This window comes from Oncorhynchus clarkii, chromosome 2, assembly GCF_045791955.1.
Source record: "Oncorhynchus clarkii lewisi isolate Uvic-CL-2024 chromosome 2, UVic_Ocla_1.0, whole genome shotgun sequence".
Classification (NCBI taxonomy): domain Eukaryota; kingdom Metazoa; phylum Chordata; class Actinopteri; order Salmoniformes; family Salmonidae; genus Oncorhynchus; species Oncorhynchus clarkii.
In genome coordinates, this window is record NC_092148.1 from 9,986,478 (window position 1) to 10,010,709 (window position 24,232).

Sequence of the window (24,232 nt, forward strand, 5' to 3'; positions counted from 1 at the left end):
CTGAACCCCCCTTGTCGGACGGCCAGCGGACAGCTAAGGACCCGGGTTCTCGTTAGGGGGGAGGGGGACCTCGCGTATCACAATGGAATTAGAGTTTGACAACACGTCCCCAGTGCGTTAAGGAACAGCAGCCTTATTCCGTTACACTACTGTATTTTACCCTCTCAACTGAAGTCTTTTTTTCTTATTTTTTAAACCACCAAATCCGGGATGCCGCATTTCGTGGGGTGAAGGTGCCGAACGCGAGGAAAAGAAGGAGAGAGAGAGAAGAGAGGGAAGGACGGAGGAGAAAGAGAGATTCGGAGAGCATGGCTCTTGCAACGTTGTCTCTCTGTGTGCTAACTCTCACCTGGGCAAACTTGTACCAGGTGTGTGCCAACAGGCACGCGGTGCATTGGAACAGCTCCAATATACAGTAAGACCCCATCTCTTCACGTTTCACTACGGCAGCGGTGTGTGTGTATGCTGTGTGTGCGTATGTGTGTGTGTGTGTTTTCCTGGTCTCTTATGTCATGATACTGTTTTAGGGATAACCATGTCCATAACCATTGTTTCTGTCAGATTCATTGTCTGTGTGTTACACACTGATGAGTGTGTTTGTGTGTCTGTGTGTTACACACTGATGAGTGTGTTTGTGTGTCTGTGTGTTACACACTGATGAGTGTGTTTGTGTGTCTGTGTGTGTGTACACACTGATGAGTGTGTTTGTGTGTCTGTGTGTTACACACTGATGAGTGTGTTTGTGTGTCTGTGTGTGTGTACACACTGATGAGTGTGTTTGTGTGTATGTGTGTGTGTGCGCACTGATGAGTGTGTTTGTGTGTGTCAGTGTGTATGTTGATGAGTGTGTGTGTGTGTGTATACATAGGACACCTGTATTTGGAAAATGAACCAAAGAGTCCATTTGTAACTAAGCCACACGTTCCGTTTTACACTGATGAATCAGTCCACTGTATCACCTCCAGGTCTATGTTGGGTTGTCTCCTTGTATGTGAGCACACTACGCCCTCTGGACCTTTACAGCAGACTGTCTGCCCTGTAACCCAGGGTCTCCGGTTCAAGCCCTGGTCTGACTGTTCCCCTCAATCACTCCCTGTCCTGATCCTTGCAGATCGGACCCTTTAGATTCTCTCAGTTTTCCAGGAGGTATTGTCCATGTCACAGCTCCTCTCTCTATCCCGCTACACACCTCACTGATCACCTCAATGTGTGTATTACCCTTTTTCACACACACTCTATCCTCCTGCTCTCTCTTTCTCCCTTCTCTCTTGTCTCCATATTTATGCAAGTTCTTCACTCCTTCCATCCTTTACAAATTATCTACATTTTTTCTCTTCATTCACCCCTCTCTTCCTCCACCCCTCTCTTCCTCCACTCCTCTCTTCCTGCACTCCTCTCTACCTCCACCCCTCTCTTCCTGCACACCTCTCTCCCTCCACCCCTCTCTTCCTCCACCCCTCTCTACCTCCCCTCCTCTCTTCCTCCACTCCTCTCTTCTTCCACCCCTCTCTTCCTCCACTCCTCTCTTCCTCCACTCCTCTCTTCCTCCACCCTTCTCTACCTCCACTCCTCTCTTCCTCCCCTCCACTCCTCTCTTCCTCCACTCCTCTCTTCCTCCACTCCTTTCTTCATCCACCCCTCTCTACCTCCACTCCTCGCTTCCTCTACTCCTCTCTTCCTCCACTCCTCTCTTCATCCACCCCTCTCTAGCTCCACTCCTCTCTTCCTCCACTCCTCTCTTCCTGCACTCCTCTCTACCTCCACTCCTCTCTTCCTCCACTCCTCTCTTCATCCACCCCTCTCTTCCTGCACTCCTCTCTTCCTCCACCCCTCTCTTCCTCCATTCCTCTCTTCCTCCACTCCTCTCTTCCTCCACTCCTTTCTTCCTCCACTCCTCTCTTCCTCCACTCCTCTCTTCATCCACTCCTCTCTTCCTCCACTCCTCTCTTCCTCCACTCCTCTCTTCCTCCACCCTTCTCTACCTCCACTCCTCTCTTCCTCCACTCCTCTCTTCCGCCACTCCTTTCTTTATCCACTCCTCTCTACCTCCACTCCTCTCTTCCTCCACTCCTCTCTTCCTGCACTCCTCTCTACCTCCACTCCTCTCTTCCTCCACTCCTCTCTTCCTCCACTCCTCTCTTCCTCCACTCCTCTCTTCATCCACTCCTCTCTTCCTCCACTCCTCTCTTCCTCCACTCCTCTCTTCCTCCACCCTTCTCTACCTCCACTCCTCTCTTCCTCCACTCCTCTCTTCCGCCACTCCTTTCTTTATCCACTCCTCTCTACCTCCACTCCTCTCTTCCTCCACTCCTCTCTTCCTGCACTCCTCTCTACCTCCACTCCTCTCTTCCTCCACTCCTCTCTTCATCCACCCCTCTCTTCCTGCACTCCTCTCTTCCTCCACCCCTCTCTTCCTCCATTCCTCTCTTCCTCCACTCCTCTCTTCCTCCACTCCTTTCTTCCTCCACTCCTCTCTTCCTCCACTCCTCTATTCATCCACTCCTCTCTTCCTCCACTCCTCTCTTCCTCCACTCCTCTCTTCCTCCACCCTTCTCTACCTCCACTCCTCTCTTCCTCCACTCCTCTCTTCCGCCACTCCTTTCTTTATCCACTCCTCTCTACCTCCACTCCTCTCTTCCTCCACTCCTCTCTTCCTCCACTCCTCTCTTCATCCACCCCTCTCTACCTCCACTCCTCTCTTCCTGCACTCCTCTCTACCTCCACTCCTCTCTTCCTCCAATCCTCTCTTCATCCACCCCTCTCTTCCTGCACTCCTCTCTTCCTCCACCCCTCCATTCCTCTCTTCCTCCACTCCTCTCTTCCTCAACCCCTCTCTTCCTCCACTCCTCTCTTCCTCCACTCCTCTCTTCATCCACCCCTCTCTACCTCCACTCCTCCCTTCCTCCACTCCTCTCTTCATCCACCCCTCTCTACCTTCACTCCTCTCTACCCCCACTCCTCTCTTCCTCCACTCCTCTCTGTCTCTGTTCCTCTGGTTGGTCTGTGAGGACCTCTCTGTCTCTGTTACTCTGGTTGGTCTGTGAGGACCTCTCTGTCTCTGTTCCTCTGGTTGGTCTGTGAGGACCTCAGTCTTCTCTTCTATCTGGTTCAATTAGGAACACTTCTTCACCCTGACCTCATTGTGTTCAAGCTGTGTCACTATTCAATCTCTCTCCCCCTCCTTCGCTCTCGCTCTCTCTATTCAATTCAATTCAAGGGGCTTTATTGGCATGGGAAACATGTGTTAACATTGCCAAAGCAAGTGAGGTATCTATCTCTCTCCCCTTCACTCTCTCTCTCTGCCCCCCCCCTCTCTCTCTCTCTCTCTCTCGCTCTCTCTGTCTCTGCCCCTCCCTCCCCTCTCTCTCTCTCTCTCTCTCTGCCCCTCCCTCCCCCCTCTCTCTCTCGCGCTCTCTGCCCCTCCCTCCCCCTCTCGCTCTCTCGCTCTCTCTGCCCCTCCCTCCCCCTCTCTCTCTCGCTCTCTCTCTCTCTGCCCCTCCCTCCCCCTCTCTCTCTCTCTGCCCCCCCTCTCTCTCTGCCCCTCCCTCCCTTCCCCCTCTCTCTCGCTCTCTCTCTCTGCCCCCCCCCCTCTCTCTCTCTCTCTCTGCCCCTCCCGCTTTCTCTCTCTCTCTCCCTCAGCCCCTCCCTCTCTCTCTCTTTCTCCCTCTGCCCCCCCCCTCTCTCTCTCTCTCTCTCTCTGCCCCTCTCTCTCTCCCTCTCTCTCTCTCTCTCTCTCTGCCTCTCTCTCTCTCTCAGGCCTTTTTCCTGCTCTAGTCCTCAGTTTTTCTTTTGTCTCTCTTTGACATCTATCTGTTTTTGACCTCTGTTATCACCTCTCCTCTTCCCCCTCTCCTCTTCCCCCTCCCCTCTTCCCCCTCTCCTAACCCTGTCTTAACACATACATCGTATCCCATTCCAAATCCTAACGACGCTAAAACAACGTCAACCCCAGCCCTTCATCCTCTCTATAGAACAGTAACTACTAACTCGTTAGACTAGCACTCTGGCACACAATGTCATGGCTCTTATTGATACCCATCTTATTAAGGTCATATACCATGGATGGCTGTTAACACCACTCTGAGATGTCACAGCCAACGATGAAATACTCTCGGTCTGTACCTTTTTACTTTACAATACACAGTAAAAAATATATGAGGCAAGTGGTGAATTCAGACTGTTGAAAATCTTTCTACGACGGTGAGTTCATAAAGTTAGAAGATATTGTCTTTAAAATCAAACATTTGACATAACTCATAACATCCATAAAACGTTTTTATCAACAACATAAATTCGCTGAATGCGTTGCAATTTGAGCTGGCAGTTCTCTGAGGCGCTGGTTGAATATAAAGATGTCTGAGTATGATGCCTGGTTGGTTATTGAGTCGGTAAGGTGTTTTTATGTGTGCCTCGGCATGTCCTCGAGTCACCCCCACACTAAGTTTACCTACCATTTGTTTAAATAGTACTCCAGTATAACATTTACAAACAGGCAGGGCAGACAGACAGGTAGGCAGGCAGACAGACAGACAGACAGGAGGACAGACAGACAGGAGGACAGACAGGTAGGGAGACAGACAGACAGGTAGAAAGGTAGGTAGGTAGACAGACAGACAAACAGGCAGGTAGGTAGGTAGGTAGGCAGAGAGACAGGTAGGCAGACAGACAGACAGGTAGGCAGACAGGTAGGCAGGTAGAAAGGTAGGTAGGTAGACAGACAGACAAACAGGCAGGTAGGTAGGTAGGTAGGCAGAGAGACAGGTAGGCAGACAGACAGACAGGTAGGCAGACAGGTAGGCAGACAGACAGACAGACAGACAGACAGACAGACAGACAGACAGACAGACAGGTAGGTAGGTAGGTAGGTAGGTAGGTAGGTAGGCAGAGAGACAGGTAGGCAGACAGACAGACAGACAGACAGACGGGCAGACAGACAGACAGACAGACAGACAGACAGACAGACAGACGGACAGGTGGGCAGACAGGCAGACAGACAGACAGACAGACAGACAGACAGACAGACAGATGGGCAGACAGGCAGACAGACAGACAGACAGACAGACAGACAGACAGACAGACAGACAGGCAGACAAACAGGTAGGCAGGTAGGCAGGTAGGCAGACAGGTAAACTGTCAGACAGAGACAGACTATTTGATTTCTGTAAAGCCGAGGGTGTATCTGAGCTGTCTGGTAATGTTTGAACTCTAACCTGACTGCTGTTCTGGGATGAAGCAGAGCGCTGTGGACTCCCAGCTCATCCCTGTTTTACCTACCTACGCACACACACTCACACACACACATATACAGCCTCTGTGGACAGTCAGCCATGGCAGTGTGTGTCTCTTTTGTTGAGGAGTGTGGTTAATTAAAGAACACTGTATCTCAGTGGACCTCCCTCTAGTTCTCTCTCTCTCTCTCTCTCTCTCTCTCTCTCTCTCTCTCTCTCTCTCTCTCTCTCTCTCTCTCTCACTCTCTCTCTCTCTCTCTTCTTCTTTCTCTCTCTCGCTCCCTCTCTCTCGCTCCGTCTCTCTCTCTCTCTCTCTCTCTCTCTCTCTCTCTCTCTCTCTCTCTCTCTCTCTCTCATACCTCATACACACACAGACACACAGACACAGACACACACACACACACACACACACACACACACACACACACACACACACACACACACACACACACACACACACACACACACACACACACACACACACACACACACACACACACACACACACACTGCGTTACCTCTGCCTCTTGGCCTAGTTAGGGCAGAATCAAACTGAGAGAGAGAGAGAGAGAGAGATGCCCCTGGCATAAACCTGTAATAGGGCTGTCTTCTAACTGTAAGAAGGGTTGTGATACAACAAGCTCTCACACTCTCATTGCAGAATACTACGTTTGACCATAGCATCGTATTTAGAAGGTTACGTTAACTCCAAATGGTTAAGGGTTAAGGTTTGGAATAGGGTTAAAAAATAGTCATAATTAAACTAGTGCCTAGCTCTGGGATTGAACATGCGACCCTCTGAGCCAGAGATCGCCAAAGCAAAACCCAAGCCTACTTGATGGTAATAGCGCTCAACCTTGTTCCTAGTGGCAGTTTTGAAGTCATCTCCTGACGTCTTGGGCACCTGGACGGATGTGGAATTTCTCAGTGGATCTGGCTGTGATAATATGTCCCTTTCTGACCTCTGCTGCTTTAAATGCAGGAACAAATGGACTGTAACTTGGACCCACACAGCCATCTCCAGAACCGTACTTATTTTAGAACTGTGAGTTGAGCATCATCGATAACGCTGGTACATGGTCGAAGGCCCTGCTTGACGACAGGTGACTGAAACAAAAACAAAGCCACCGGTCCATTAAATCACTTATTATCCCCCACCCCCTGGACATGAACTACCACTGGGCCGGCCGGGAGTGTGTGTGTGTGTGTGTGGGTGTTTGTGAAATAAATAGATGTTCAGTTCCACCATGTTGCTGAATAAATGTATAATAGTGTTTCTGTCCAGAGTGTATGAGGTAGTGTGTCTGTCTGGAGTGTATGAGGTAGTGTGTCTGTCTGAAGTGTATGAGGTAGTGTGTCTATCCAGAGTGTATGAGGTAATGTGTCTGTCTGGAGTGTATGAGGTAGTGTGTCTGTCTGGAGTGTATGAGGTAGTTTGTCTGTCTGGAGTGTATGAGGTAGTGTGTCTGTCTGGAGTGTATGAGGTAGTGTGTCTGTCTGGAGTGTATGAGGTAGTGTGTCTGTCTGGAGTGTATGAGGTAGTGTGTCTGTCTGGAGTGTATGAGGTAGTGTGTCTGTCTGGAGTGTATGAGGTAGTGTGTCTGTCTGGAGTGTATGAGGTAGTGTGTCTATCCAGAGTGTATGAGGTAGTGTGTCTGTCTGGAGTGTATGAGGTAGTGTGTCTGTCTGGAGTGTATGAGGTAGTGTGTCTGTTTAGAGTGTACGAGGTAGTGTGTCTGTCTGAAGTGTACGAGGTAGTGTGTCTGTCCGGAGTGTATGAGATAGTGTGTCTGTCCGGAGTGTATGAGGTAGTGTGTCTGTCTGGAGTGTATGAGGTAGTGTGTCTGTCCGGAGTGTATGAGGTAGTGTGACTGTCCGGAGTGTATGAGGTAGTGTGTCTGTCCAGAGTGTATGAGGTAGTGTGTCTGTCCGCAGTGTATGAGGTAGTGTATCTGTCCGGAGTGTATGAGGTAGTGTGTCTGTCTGGAGTGTGTGAGGTAAAGTGGCTGTCTGGAGTGTATGAGGTAGTGAGTCTGTGTGGGGTGTATGAGGTAGTGTGTCTCTCTGGAGTGTGTGAGGTAGTGTGTCTGTCTGGACTGTATGAGGTAGTGTGTCTGTCTGGACTGTATGAATGAGGAGTGTATGTCTGTGTGTCTGTCTGGAGTGTATGAGGTAGTGTCTGTCTGGAGTGTATGAGGTAGTGTCTGTCTGGAGTGTATGAGGTAGTGTCTGTCTGGAGTGTATGAGGTAGTGTGTCTGTCTGAGGAGCTCCGTATATCACTGACCAGGAATAAACAAATAATCATTCCTACAAAGGCTCCCTGTACACGTCAGGTACGGTGTGTGTGTGTGTGTGTGTGTGTGTGTGTGTGTGTGTGTGTGTGTGTGTGTGTGTGTGTGTGTGTGGGTGGGTGTGTGTGGGTGGGTGTGTGGTTGGGTAGGGAGGAGGAGGATCAATGTAGAGTCTTTGATATTCACTCAGGCTATGTGCAAATGTTTCCCATGCCAATAAAGTCCTTTGAATTTAATTGAGAGCAAGAGAGCGAAAGAGAGGAAGAGAGAGAGCGAGTGACAGAAGAATGTTGCAATGATAAATCAAGTTAATTTTAACACTATCTCAGAGTACATATGGTCCCACTCCACAGAGTGTAAAAAGTACACTGATAAGTGTTTCATTTGGAGTTTTAATGTAAAAAATGAACACCGCATTATACTTGCCAGTGTTACATGAGGGATAATCAACTAGGGGCTATGCGTTCTCGGAAAAATAATGAACGGTGTGAAAGATGTTTTCACAACACATTATTTTCCAGAGGACGCATAGAGCCCGGAGTTGATTATCTTTTTATACCATGGCTATAATTTAAAACATTTGCCACTAGAAAATTGTTCAACATCCACTGAAGTAGCTAGCAAGTTTAGCATAGCAGCAGTAGCTGCTGTGGTAACCAAACAAACAGACGTGCTAGTTTAGCTAAACAAACCTAGCTTATCAAAATCTAATTCAACAATACCAATACTGTTTTCAATTCAACTTTTGCTTTCAAAAGCAGCTCAAAGAAAGCATGTAAAAATTAAACTATAGTCATTGAATTCTACCGTGCAAATAAATCATGCGTTATAGGGAAATAATGCACGCTCTAGAATGCCCTTCAAGCCAGTCAGAAAGGAGTATTCAACAATGCCATGGGACAACTAAGCAATCAGGCACGAGGGGGTTTGCTCTTTAGCCAGTATACGACGGCTAAGGCTGTTCTTACACACTAAACATTTCGGTGTGCCTGGACACAGCCCTTAGCCGTGGTATATTGGCCGTATACCACAAATCACCGAGGTGCTTTATTGCTGTTATAAACGGGTCACCGTTTATAACAGTAAAAAGAGCAGTAAAAATAAATGTTTTGTCATTCCTGTGGTATACGGTTTGATATACCATGTCTGTCAGCCAATCAGCATTCAGGGCTGGAACAACAGTTTATAATCAAACCGAACACATTGGGGTAATTAACACTCAGTGTTATTTCTGTTTAACATGAGTTATGATCTAAAGTTAACTCCTATTAGTGTTAATCAAAAACACTGTTACAGTAAGTCATTTTGGATGTTGTTTTAAATGTTTTCCAGTGAATTGTAGAGTTACCATCCATGACTGTATTTGTTAGTGACAGAGACATGGTTGTTGAATTCTTTTCATTTAAATGCCTGAGACTTTTACCAAATGAAAATATAAGTGAATCAGGGCCTTGTTTTGATGGCCTAGTTTTACCCTAACACAGTGGTGATAGGAAATTCCTGGTTTACAGGCCACATCAGGCCTGCAAGTCACATTATGCTGGCTTGCAAAGTGATGTGTAATTTCTATTGGAATCCAGCCAGAGTTAAGATATCCAACAGTTGGAATTTTTATTCCAATTTGCTGTGCAGGTTCAGAGTGTGTGTGTGTGCACACGTGTGTGTGTGTGGTTAGAGGATTTAGTCGACTGATCGTCCAGCCCCCTGACAGCAACACCAACCTATCAGTCTGCCAGGCCTACTTAGAACAACACCATTACCATTTGTGAATCTGCTCACAGAAGGGAATATTCCTCCCTCTCTATCACAATGAGATGTGTGTGTACTAGTCGTTAATCATAGCGCTCTGCACTGCCACCGTCAGTTGAAGCTGCTATCTCAGTGCCGATAGCCACACACACATGCACACACACTAATGAACATACACACACATCACCTCCTACGAAGGCCCAGTAATCCTTATTGAGCCATGCAGGCACAGGAATCAGGTGCTTTGTTAATAAGTGTAACGGTTGTCTGTGGTGGAAGAAGGTGAGGACCAATGTGCAGGGTGGTAAGTGTTCATATTCTTTAATAGAACTCAGAACACTAAAATACAAAACCAACAAGAGAACTAAATGAAACCGAAAACAGACGTGTGTGTGTCTGTGTGTGTTCTGAGTGATGAGGAGTACGGTGTGTGTGTGTGTGTGTGTGTGTGTGTGTGTGTGTGTGTGTGTGTGTGTGTGTCTGTGTGTGTGTGTGTCTGTGTGTGTTAGAAGACTTGGTTTTGTTGTCTTATCATACGGGTAATGTTTGGTAGGGAGAGTTGATAAATTGGTGTTGCCTGATACAAATTAAAAGAGGTGAAGAAACAAGTTATGCTCTCTCTCTCTCTCTCTCACTCTCACTCTCTCTCTCCCTCTCTCTCTCTCTCTCTCTGCCTCTCTCTCTCTCTCTCCTCTCTTGGGAAGGCCACAGTCTCTCTCTCTCTCTCTCTCTCTCTCTCTCTCCCTCTCTCTCTCTCTCTCTCTCTCTCTCCCTCTCTTTCTCTCTCACTCTCTCTCTGCCTCTCTCTCTCTCTCTGCCTCTCTCTCTCTCTCTCTCTCTCTCCCTCTCCCTCTCTCTCTCTCCCTCTCTCTCTCTCTCCCTCTCTCACTCTCTCTGCCTCTCTCTCTCTCTCTCCTCTCTTGGGAAGGCCACAGTCTCTCAAGTAAAAAGTTTCAGAATAATGTTTTCTCTTCCTTTCTTTTTCCTCTCCTCCTTATCCCTCTGTCCTCCACGCAGTTCCTCTATGGTCAGATAGTGGAGTGTGACAGTGTTAACATAACCTGTCCCCCTTGTGTTGGACTTTAAACCCCCGGTGGGCCTCCTGAATATATGTATGTGTCTGTGTGTTTCAACAGCACTGTCACGTTCGCTAGAATAAATGCGCAGCGGATGTTGAGTTCCACATTATTTAATAGAAAGTAAAACTAAGAAAATACAAAAATAAAATAAACAATAAACTAACAACGAACCGTGACTACAGAGATGCTACGTGCACTAACTCAAAACAATATCCCATAAACACAGGTGAGAAAAACAGCTACTTAAATATGATCCCCAATTAGAGACAACGATTACCAGCTGCCTCTAATTGGGAATCATACACAAACACCAACGTAGAAAAACAAACCTAGAACCCCACATAGAAATAATAAACTAGACTAACCCCTAGTCATGCCCTGACCTACTCTACCATAGAAAATAAAGGCTTTCTATGGTCAGGTCGTGACAAACACACACAAAGACACTCCTTCATCTGAAGTGTGTGTACATCATCGTTCCCCACTCCTGGGCGCCACACTCTCTGATTGGTCCTTTCATTTCCTCAAACACCTTCTCTCTGATGTGATTGGCTAATCAGAGGCGTTACCATGGAAATGGCCTGTTAGGGCATGGTGCAGCAATGCGAAATCCGATTCTGACTGGCTTTGGTCTTGAATCAGACGGCAACTCTCATCTCTGTTAGTTTGCACTGAAATCATGGTTTCATCCCAATTGTCTTGGTTGTAAAAGACCTTTTGAAGAATAACAAGTTGTGTGGGTTGTAATTCAGAGGAGTATATGTGTTGCAGTCTTCAAAACCACTGTGAAAGACTGAGGGAAACAGTCAGTAGTCAACACACACATGTACGACCAGGGTTTCTCTCAGCATGTGTCTCCACTCCAACAGGGGAATAATCACATGCTAATAACTGGGTAGTGATGTTTACAAACACTTTCTAATCGCTGTGTGTGTGTTTGTGCGCGCATGTGTGTGTGTGCGTGAGTGTGTGTGTGTGCGTGTGTGTGTGTGTGCGTGTGTGCGCGTGCGTGTGTGTGTGTGTGCGTGAGTGTGTGTGTGTGTGCGTGTGTGTGTTTGTGTGTTTGTGCGTGTGTGCGTGTGTGCGTGCGTGTGTTTGTGCATGCGTGTGTGTGTGTGCGTGTGTGTTTGTGCGTTTGTGTGTGCGTGTGTGTGTGCGCGTGTGTGTGTGTGTGTTTGTGCGTGCGTGTGAGTGTGTGTGTGTGTGTATTGATCTTCGGCCCTTAATTCTCTCCTCCTCTCTCTCTCTGACAGGGAGGGAGTAATAATGTTAACTGTCAGCAGTTTCACCAACACACAGACACACTCACACACATCCATATGCGCATATGGTGTGTGTGCGTGTGTGTGTGATGTAGTTAAGGATTGTAGCATAGCAGCAGTTTGAGTCCATATGCTGAGCTGAATCACAACAAAGTGGATTGGTCTACTGTTAATAATCACTATTGACAACATATTATGATTCACCAACTTGGATACAATGACTAAACATAGGAGACTGCTGATGTCAAACTGTGTGTGTGTGTGTGTGCGTGCGTGGTGCGTGTGTGTGTGAGTGTGTATGTGTGTGTGTGTGTCCCTGCTTTCATATGTGTGTGAAACCCAGATTATGATTGAAGTGATTTCGACATGAACACAGCACTACCAGGGTGGTATGAGGGATGTTGACCAAGAGAGTTCATTATTATTACTCAACCAGTAGAAAGTAACACATTTGTTTCGGTTCTCAGCTACACCTAACAGAAAAACAACCACCACACACACACACACACACGCACGCAGACAGACAGACAGACAGACAGACAGACAGACAGACAGGCAGGCAGGCAGGCAGGCAGGCAGGCAGGCAGGCAGGCAGGCAGGCAGGCAGGCAGGCAGGCAGGCAGGCAGGCAGGCAGACATATGGTCCAGGACAACATACTGTTGTTTTGAAGAGAGATACAAAAAGCAATTGTCTTGGTAATTCTACAGAAATTCATAACATGCAGAGAAACAGTAAACAGAGAGAGAAGGTGTAAATAGTCTGTATGTAGCCTGTATGTAGTTTGTATGTAGCCTGATTGTAAGCTGTATATAACCTGTATGTAGCCTGTATGTAGTTTGTATGTAGCCTGTATGTAAGCTGTATATAACCTGTATGTAGCCTGTATGTAGTTTGTATGTAGTTTGTATGTAGCCTGTATGTAAGCTGTATATAACCTGTATGTAGCCTGTATGTAGTTTGTATGTATCCTGTATGTAAGCTGTATATAACCTGTATGTAGCCTGCATATAGTCTGTATATAGCCTTATGTAATCTGTATGTAGCCTATGTGTAGCCTATATGTAGCCTGTATATAATCTGTATGTAGCCTATATATAGCCTGTACATAGCCTGTATGTAATCTGTATGTAGCCTATATGTAGCCTGTATATAATCTGTATGTAGCCTATATATAGCCTGTACATAGCCTGAATGCAATATGTATGTAGCCTATATGTAGCCTGTATATAGTCTGTATGTAGCCTATATATAGCCTGTACATAGCCTGCATGTAATCTGTATGTAGCCCGTATATAGCCTGGATATAATCTTTATGTGGCCTATATATAGCCTGTATATAGCCTGTATGTAATCTGTATGTAGCCTGTATATAGCCTGGATATAATCTTTATGTGGCCTATATATAGCCTGTATATAGCTTGTATGTAATCTGTATGTAGCCTGTATATCGCCTGTACATAGCGTGTATGTAATCTGTATGTAACCTATATTTAGCTTGTATATAAACTCTATATAGCCTGTATATAGCCTGTATGTAATCTGTATGCAGCCTATATGTAATCTGTATATAGCCTGTATGTAGCCTGCATATAGCCTGTATGTAATCTGTATGTAGCCTATATGTAGCCTGTATATAACCTGTATATAGCCTGTATATATCCTATATGTAGCCTGTAAATAGCCTGTATATAGCCTGTATATAATATATTTGTAGTCTATATGTAATCTGTATATAGCCTGTATGTAGCCTGTATTTAATATATATGTTGCCTATATGTATCTATCTCCCTCACTAGCTTTAAGCACCAACTGTCAGAGCAGCTCACAGATTACTGCACCTGTACATAGCCCACCTATAATTTAGCCCAAACAACTACCTCTTTCCCTACTGTATTTATTTTATTTATTTATTTATTTTGCTCCTTTGCACCCCATTATTTTTATTTCTACTTTGCACATTCTTCCACTGCAAATCTACCATTCCAGTGTTTTACTTGCTATATTGTATTTACTTTGCCACCATGGCCTTTTTTTGCCTTTACCTCCCCTCATTTGCTCACATCGTATATAGACTTGTTTATACTGTATTATTGACTGTATGTTTGTTTTACTCCATGTGTAAATCTGTGTCGTTGTATGTGTCAAACTGCTATGCTTTATCTTGGCCAGGTCGCAATTGTAAATGAGAACTTGCTCTCAACTGGCCTACCTGGTTAAATAAAGGTGCAAATTTAAAAAAAAAAAATGTAATCTGTACGTAACCTGTATATAATCTGTATGTAACCTGTATATAATCTATATGTTGCCTACATGTAATCTGTATGTAACCTATGTGTAGCTTGTATATAAACTCTCTATAGCCTGTTTATAGCCTGTATATAATCTATATGTAGCCTATATGTAATCTGTATATAGCCTGTATGTAGCCTGCATATAGCCTGTATGTAGCCTGTATATAGCCTGTATATAGCCTGTATATAATATGTATGTAGCCTATATGTAATCTTTATGTAGTCTATATGTAGCCTGTACATAACCTGTATTAAGCCTGTATATAGCCTATATGTAGCATGTGCATAACCTGTATTAAGCCTGTATATAGCCTATATGTAGCCTGTATATAGCCTGTATGTAGCATGTATATAATCTGTATGTAGCCTACAGTGGGACAAAAAAGGTATTTAGTCAGCCACCAATTGTGCAAGTTCTCCTGTTTAAAAAGATGAGAGAGGCCTGTAATTTTCATCATAGGTACACTTCAACTATGACAGACAAAATGAGAAAAAAAATCCAGAAAATCACATTGTAGGATTTTTAATGAATTTATTTGCAAATTATGGTGGAAAATAAGTATTTGGTCATCTACAAACAAGCAAGATTTCTGGCTCTCACAGACCTGTAACTTCTTCTTTAACCTGTTGCGACGACCAAACCCGGATCCGGGATTCTATTTATAGACCTAAGCTCATTACCATAACGCAACGTTAACTATTCATGATCGCAAATGAATCGCAAATGAAATGAAATAAATATGCTATCTCTCAAGCTTAGCCTTTTGTTAACAACACTGTCATCTCAGATTTTCAAAATATGCTTTTCAACCATAGGAAAACAATCATTTGTGTAACAGTAGCTAGCTAGCGTAGCATTTAGCGTTAGCATTAGCGTTAGCGTTAGCATTTAGCAGGCAACTATCACAAAAACAAGTAAAGCCTTCAAATAAAATAACTTACCTTTGAAGAACTTCTGATGTTTTCAATGAGGAGACTCTCAGTTAGATAGCAGATGCTCAGTTTTTCCAAAAAGATTCTTTGTGTATTAGAAATAGCTCCGTTTTGTACATCACATTTGGCTCCCAAAAAAAAAAAAAAAAAAAAAAAAACGAAAATTCAGCCCTCAAAACACGAACTTTTTTCCAAATTAACTCCATAATATCGACTGAAACATGGCAAACGTGGTTTAGAATCAATCCTCAAGGTGTTTTTCCACATATCTCTTCAATGATATATCCTTCGTGGAAGCCTGGTTTCTCCTTGCTCTCAAATGGAAAAATAATTGCACCTGGCTTTACGCTCCAATTTCGACGCAGGGACACCAGGCGGACACTTGGAAAATGTAGTCTCTTATGGTCAATCTTCCAATGATATGCCTACAAATACGTCACAATGCTACTAACATCTTGGGGGAACGACAGAAAGTGTAGGCTCATTCCTTGCGCAATCACAGCCATATAAGGAGACAATGGAAAACAGAGCTTCAGAAATTCTGCTCATTTCCTGGTTGACGCATCATCTTGGTTTCGCCTGTAGAATGAGTTCTGGGGCACTTACAGACAATATCTTTGCAGATTCTGAAACTTCAGAGTGTTTTCTTTCAAAAACTGTCAAGAATATGCATAGTCGAGCATCTTTTCGTGACAAAATATCGCGCTTAAAACGGGAACGTTTTTTATCCAAAAATGAAATAGCGCCCCTAGAGATCAAAGAGGTTAAGAGGCTCCTCTGTCCTCCACTCGTTACCTATATTAATGGCACCTGTTTGAACTTGTTATCAGTATAAAAGACACCTGTCCACAACCTCAAACAGTCACACTCCAAACTCCACTATGGCCAAGACCAAAGAGCTGTCAAAGGACACCAGAAAAAAAATTGTAGACCTGCACCAGGCTGGGAAGACTGAATCTGCAATAGGAAAGCAGCTTGGTTTGAAGAAATCAACTGTGGGAGCAATTATTAGGAAATGGAAGACATACAAGACCACTGATAATCTCCCTCGATCTGGGGCTCCACGCAAATACATATAGAGACAGAGACACAGAGGGAGGGAACATATATTTAGAGAGAGAAACAGAGGGAGGGAACATATATTTAGAGAGAGACACAGAGGGAGGGAACATATATTTAGAGAGAGACACAGAGGGAGGGAACATATATTTAGAGAGAGACACAGAGGGAGGGAACATATATATATATTTAGAGAGAGACACAGAGGGAGGGATCATATATATATATAGAGAGAGATAGACACAGAGGGAGGGAACATATATATATAGAGAGAGAGATATACATAGAGGGAGGGAACATATATATATATATATAGAGAGAGAGACACAGAGAGAGGGAACATATATATAGAGAAAGACACAGAGGGAGGGAACATATATATATAGAGAGAGACACAGAGGGAGGGAACATATATATATATAGAGAGAGACACAGAGGGAGGGAACATATATATATATAGAGAGAGAGATAGACACAGAGGGAGGGAACATATATATATATATATATATAGAGAGAGACACAGAGAGAGGGAACATACATATATATATATAGAGAGAGAGACAAAGGGAGGGAACATATATATATATAGGGAGAACATATATATATATATATATATATAGAGAGAGAGACAGAGGGAGGGGACATATATATATATAGAGAGAGACAGAGGGAGGGAACATATATATATAGAGAGAGATACAGAGGGAGGGAACATATATATATAGAGAGAGAACATATATATATATATATATATATATATATATATATATATATAGAGAGAGAGACAGAGGGAGTGAACATATATTTAGAGAGAGACACAGAGGGAGGGAACATATATATATAGAGAGAGATACAGAGGGAGGGAACATATATATATAGAGAGACACAGAGGGAGGGAACATATATATAGAGAGAGACACAGAGGGAGGGAACATATATATAGAGAGAGACACAGAGGGAGGGAACATATATAGAGAGAGAGACACAGAGGGAGGGAACATATATATAGAGAGAGACACAGAGGGAGGGAACATATATATAGAGAGAGACAGAGGGAGGGAACATATATACAGAGAGAGACACAGAGGGAGGGAACATATATATATAGAGAGAGAGACACAGAGGGAGGGAGAATATATATAGAGAGAGACACAGAGGGAGGGAACATATATATAGAGAGAGACACAGAGGGAGGGAACATATATATATAGAGAGAGACACAGAGGGAGGGAACATATATATAGAGAGAGACACAGAGGGAGGGAACATATATATATATATAGAGAGAGAGGGAGAGGGAGGGAACATATTTATATAGAGAGAGAGACACAGAGGGAGGGATCATATATATATATAGAGAGAGAGAGGGAGAGGGAGGGAACATATATATAGAGACACAGAGGGAGGGAACATATATACAGAGAGAGACACAGAGGGAGGGAACATATATATAGAGAGAGACACAGAGGGAGGGAACATATATATATAGAGAGAGACACAGAGGGAGGGATCATATATATATAGAGAGAGACACAGAGGGAGGGATCATATATATACAGAGAGAGACACGGAGGGAGGGATCATATATATATAGAGAGAGACACAGAGGGAGGGATCATATATATAGAGAGAGACACGGAGGGAGGGAACATATATATATATATATATATATATATATATATAGAGAGAGAGAGCGAGAGAGAGCGAGAGAGAGAGAGAGAGAGACACAGAGGGAGGGAACATATATATATAGAGCGAGAGGGAACATATATATATAGAGAGAGACACAGAGGGAGGGAACATATATATAGAGAGAGACACGGAGGGAGGGAACATATATATATATATATATATATATATATATATATAGAGAGAGAGAGAGAGAGAGAGAGAGAGAGAGAGAGAGAGAGAGAGAGAGAGAGAGAGAGAGACACAGAGGGAGGGAACATATATATATATATAGAGAGAGAGACACAGAGGGAGGGAACATATATATATAGAGAGACACAGAGGGAGGGAACATATATATAGAGAAAGAGACACAGAGGGGGGGATCATATATATATAGAGAGAGACACAGAGGGAGGGATCATATATATATATATATATATAGACAGAGAGACACAGAGGGAGGGAACATATATATATATAGAGAGAGAGAGAGGGAGAGGGAGGGAACATATATATATAGAGAGAGACACAGAGGGAGGGAACATATATATATAGAGAGAGAGACACAGAGGGAGGGAACATATATATAGATAGAGAGACACAGAGGGAGGGATCATATATATATATATAGAGAGAGAGAGACACAGAGGGAGGGATCATATAAATATATATAGAGACAGAGACACAGAGGGAGGGATCATATATATATATATATAGAGACAGAGACACAGAGGGAGGGATCATATATATAGAGAGAGAGACACAGAGGGAGGGATCATATATATAGAGAGAGAGAGACACAGAGGGAGGGATCATATTTATATATATATATAGAGAGAGAGAGACACAGAGGGAGTGAACATATATTTAGAGACAGACACAGAGGGAGTGAACATATATTTAGAGAGAGACACAGAGGGAGGGAACATATATATATAGAGAGAGATACAGAGGGAGGGAACATATATATATAGAGAGACACAGAGGGAGGGAACATATATATAGAGAGAGACACAGAGGGAGGGAACATATATATAGAGAGAGACACAGAGGGAGGGAACATATATATACAGAGAGACACAGAGGGAGGGAACATATATATAGAGAGAGACACGGAGGGAGGGAACATATATATATATATATATATAGAGAGAGAGAGAGAGAGAGAGAGAGAGAGAGAGAGAGAGAGAGAGACACAGAGGGAGGGAACATATATATATATATATAGAGAGAGACACAGAGGGAGGGAACATATATATATAGAGAGAGAGAGGGAGAGGGAGGGAACATATATATAGAGAGAGAGAGACACAGAGGGAGGGATCATATTTATATATATATATAGAGAGACACAGAGGGAGGGATCATATATATAGAGAGAGAGACACAGAGGGAGGGATCATATATATAGAGAGAGAGAGACACAGAGGGAGGGATCATATTTATATATATATATAGAGAGAGAGAGACACAGAGGGAGTGAACATATATTTAGAGACAGACACAGAGGGAGTGAACATATATTTAGAGAGAGACACAGAGGGAGGGAACATATATATATAGAGAGAGATACAGAGGGAGGGAACATATATATATAGAGAGACACAGAGGGAGGGAACATATATATAGAGAGAGACACAGAGGGAGGGAACATATATATAGAGAGAGAGACACAGAGGGAGGGAACATATATATACAGAGACACAATCATGAAGTGGAACGACATTTATTGGATATTTCAAACTTTTTTAACAAATCAAAAACTGAAAAATTGGGCGTGCAAAATTATTCAGCCCCCTTAAGTTAATACTTTGTAGCGCCACCTTTTGCTGCGATTACAGCTGTAAGTCGCTTGGGGTATGTCTCTATCAGTTTTGCACATTGAGAGACAGACATTTTTTCCCATTCCTCCTTGCAAAACAGCTTGAGCTCAGTGAGGTTGGATGGAGAGCATTTGTGAACAGCAGTTTTCAGTTCTTTCCACAGATTCTCGATTGGATTCAGGTCTGGACTTTGACTTGGCCATTCTAACACCTGGATATGTTTATTTTTGAACCATTCCATTGTAGATTTTGCTTTATGTTTTGGATCATTGTCTTGTTGGAAGACAAATCTCCGTCCAAGTCTCAGGTCTTTTGCAGACTCCATCAGGTTTTCTTCCAGAATGGTCCTGTATTTGGCTCCATCCATCTTCCCATCAATTTTAACCATCTTCCCTGTCCCTGCTGAAGAAAAGCAGGCCCAAACCATGATGCTGCCACCACCATGTTTGACAGTGGGGATGGTGTGTTCATGGTGATGAGCTGTGTTGCTTTTACGCCAAACATAATGTTTTGCATTGTTGCCAAAAAGTTCAATTTTGGTTTCATCTGACCAGAGCACCTTCTTCCACATGTTTGGTGTGTCTCCCAGGTGGCTTGTGGCAAACTTTAAACAACACTTTTTATGGATATCTTTAATAAATGGCTTTCTTCTTGCCACTCTTCCATAAAGGCCAGATTTGTGCAATATACGACTGATTGTTGTCCTATGGACAGAGTCTCCCACCTCAGCTGTAGATCTCTGCAGTTCATCCAGAGTGATCATGGGCCTCTTGGCTGCATCTCTGATCAGTCTTCTCCTTGTATGAGCTGAAAGTTTAGAGGGACGGCCAGGTCTTGGTAGATTTGCAGTGGTCTGATACTCCTTCCATTTCAATATTATCGCTTGCACAGTGCTCCTTGGGATGTTTAAAGCTTGGGAAATCTTTTTGTATCCAAATCCGGCTTTAAACTTCTTCACAACAGTATCTCGGACCTGCCTGGTGTGTTCCTTGTTCTTCATGATGCTCTCTGCGCTTTTAACAGACCTCTGAGACTATCACAGTGCAGGTGCATTTATACGGAGACTTGATTACACACAGGTGGATTGTATTTATCATCATTAGTCATTTAGGTCAACATTGGATCATTCAGAGATCCTCACTGAACTTCTGGAGAGAGTTTGCTGCACTGAAAGTAAAGGGGCTGAATAATTTTGCACGCCCAATTTTTCATTTTTTGAATTGTTAAAAAAGTTTGAAATATCCAATAAATGTCGTTCCACTTCATGATTGTGTCCCACTTGTTGTTGATTCTTCACAAAAAAATACAGTTTTATATCTTTATGTTTGAAGCCTGAAATGTGGCAAAAGGTCGCAAAGTTCAAGGGGGGCGAATACTTTCGCAAGGCACTGTATATATATAGAGACAGAGACACAGAGGGAGGGATCATATATATATATAGAGAGAGAGAGAGACAGAGGGAGGGATCATATATATATATATATATATATATATATAGAGAGAGAGAGACACAGAGGGAGGGATCATATATATATATAGAGAGAGAGAGAGACACAGAGGGAGGGATCATATATATATAGAGAGAGAGAGACACAGAGGGAGGGATCATATATATATATAGAGAGAGAGAGACAGAGGGAGGGATCATATATATATATATATATATATAGAGAGAGAGAGAGACACACAGAGGGAGGGATCATATATATATATATAGAGAGAGAGAGACACAGAGGGAGGGATCATATATATATATATATAGAGACAGAGACACAGAGGGAGGGATCATATATATATATAGAGAGACAGAGACACAGAGGGAGGGATCATATATATATATAGAGAGAGAGACACAGAGGGAGGGATCATATATATATAGAGAGAGACACAGAGGGAGGGATCATATATATATAGAGAGAGACACAGAGGGAGGAAACATATATATATATAGAGAAAGATACAGAAGGAGGGAATATATATATATATATATAGAGCGAGAGACACAGAGGGGGGGAACATATATACAGAGAGAGAGACACAGAGGGGGGGAACATATATATATATAGAGAGACACAGAGGGGGGGAACATATATATATAGAGAGAGAGACACAGAGGGGGGGAACATATATATATAGAGAGAGACACAGAGGGGGGGAACATATATATATAGAGAGAGAGATACAGAAGGAGGGAACATATATATATATAGAGAGAGACACAGAGGGGGGGAACATATATATATATAGAGCGAGAGACACAGAGGGAGGGAACATATATATATAGAGAGAGACACAGAGGGAGGGAACATATATATATAGAGAGAGAGACACAGAGGGAGGGAACATATATATAGAGAGAGAGACACAGAGGGGGGGAACATATATATATATATATAGAGGCACAGATGGAGGGATCATATATATATATAGAGAGACACAGAGGGGGGGAACTTATATATATAGAGAGAGAGACACAGAGGGGGGGAACATATATATATAGAGAGAGACACAGAGGGGGGGAACATATATATATATAGAGAGAGAGACACAGAGGGGGGGAACATATATATATAGAGAGAGACACAGAGGTTGTGAACATATATATAGAGAGAGAGACACAGAGGGGGGGAACATATATATAGAGAGAGAGACACAGAGGGGGGGAACATATATATAGAGAGAGAGAGACACAGAGGGGGGGAACATATATATAGAGAGAGAGACACAGAGGGGGGGAACATATATATAGAGAGAGAGACACAGAGGGGGGGAACATATATATATAGAGAGAGACACAGAGGGGGGGGACATATATATAGAGAGAGAGACACAGAGGGGGGGAACATATATATAGAGAGAGAGACACAGAGGGGGGGAACATATATATATATAGAGAGAGACACAGAGGGGGGGAACATATATAGAGAGAGAGACAGAGAGGGAGGGAACATATATATATATAGAGCGAGAGACACAGAGGGAGTGAACATATATATATATATATATAGAGAGAGAAAGCAGGAGTTTTAATAGACTTTATCCATTAAAGCCGTCATTAACTGGCTGAGTCTGAAACCTTTTAGCCACAGTCATCTCAGTAATGACACAAATCAGAGAAACAGGGAGCGTGTGTGTGTGTGTGTGTGTGTGTGTGTGTGTGTGTGTGTGTGTGTGTGTGTGTGTGTGTGTGTGTGTGTGTGTGTGTGTGTGTGTGTGTGTGTGTGTGTGCTAACGAGGGTAATTATGGGAAAATTGGGAAATGGCTTAGTGAATTATGACCTTGAAACCATAGAGGGCTTTTATCAGACAGAGTCAGGCTTGGACTGGGGAGAGAGGCTGGATGGGGGACTGTCAGATGTGTGCTTGTGTGTTTGCATGAGTCCTACACCCCTTGTCATTCTGTCTGGTTCTCGTCTCAGTCCCTCTGCTTCCTTTTAATCTCTCATTGCTCAGATTGCTGATTCTCTCTCTCTCGCTGTCAGTCTATCTCTCTCTGTCTCTTTCTTTCTCTCACTTTTTCTCTCTCTCTGTCTATCTTACTCTGTTCTGGTCTGGTTGTCTATTTCTGTCTGATCGATCGCTCTATACTGGCACACTGCTGTTTCCTCCTTTCCTCCCATCTTCCTCCCTCACCTGCTTCCACTCCCCCTCCATCAAATGATTCCATCCTCTCTCTCTTTTATTTCTGGTTCTTATGTCCGAGACTCCTTCCATCCTTCACCTTCCCCTCTCCTCTCTCTCTTTTATTTCTGGTTCTTATGTCCCTGACTCCTTACGTCCTTCACCTTCCCCTCTCCTCTCTCTTTTATTTCTGGTTCTTATGTCCGAGACTCCTTCCATCCTTCACCTTCCCCTCTCCCATCTCTCTTTTATTTCTGGTTCTTATGTCCGAGACTCCTTCCATCCTTCACCTTCCCCTCTCCTCTCTCTCTTTTATTTCTGGTTCTTATGTCCCTGACTCCTTACATCCTTCACCTTCCCCTCTCCCATCTCTCTTTTATTTCTGGTTGTTATGTCCCTGACTCCTTCCATCCTTCACCTTCCCACTCTCCCATCTCTCTTTTATTTCTGGTTCTTATGTCCCTGACTCCTTACATCCTTCACCTTCCCCTCTCCTCTCTCTCTTTTATTTCTGGTTCTTATGTCCCTGACTCCTTACGTCCTTCACCTTCCCCTCTCCCATCTCTCTTTTATTTCTGGTTCTTATGTCCCTGACTCCTTACATCCTTCACCTTCCTCTCTCCCATCTCTCTTTTATTTCTGGTTCTTATGTCCCTGACTCCTTACATCCTTCACCTTCCCCTCTCCTCTCTCTCTTTTATTTCTGGTTCTTATGTCCCTGACTCCTTACATCCTTCACCTTCCTCTCTCCTCTCTCTCTTTTATTTCTGGTTCTTATGTCCCTGACTCCTTACATCTTTCACCTTCCTCTCTCCTCTCTCTCTTTTATTTCTGGTTCTTATGTCCCTGACTCCTTACATCCTTCACCTTCCCCTCTCCCTTCTCTCTTTTATTTCTGGTTCTTATGTCCCTGACTCCTTACATCCTTCACCTTCCCCTCTCCCTTCTCTCTTTTATTTCTGGTTCTTATGTCCCTGACTCCGTAAGTCCTTCACCTTCCCCTCTCCTCTCTCTCTTTTATTTCTGGTTCTTATGTCCCTGACTCCTTACATCCTTCACTTTCCCCTCTCCATCTCTCTTTTATTTCTGGTTCTTATGTCCCTGACTCCTTACATCCTTCACCTTCCCCTCTCCATCTCTCTTTTATTTCTGGTTCTTATGTCCCTGACTCCTTACATCCCTCACCTTCCCCTCTCCCTTCTCTCTTTTATTTCTGGTTCTTA

The 24,232-nt window shown here is 43.6% G+C and overlaps 1 protein-coding gene across 1 annotated transcript in view; it reads left to right on the forward strand.

Moving 5' to 3' along the window:
- The first annotated feature begins 268 nt into the window (after window positions 1-268).
- The window catches only part of LOC139379217 (ephrin-A3-like), a 173,700-nt gene continuing 149,736 nt past the window's right edge, over window positions 269-24,232 (forward strand). Inside the window, exon 1 of the mRNA XM_071122029.1 lies at window positions 269-415. Coding sequence (XP_070978130.1) covers window positions 309-415 — 107 coding nt within the window. The 5' untranslated portion in view covers window positions 269-308. The remainder of the gene's footprint in view (window positions 416-24,232) is intronic.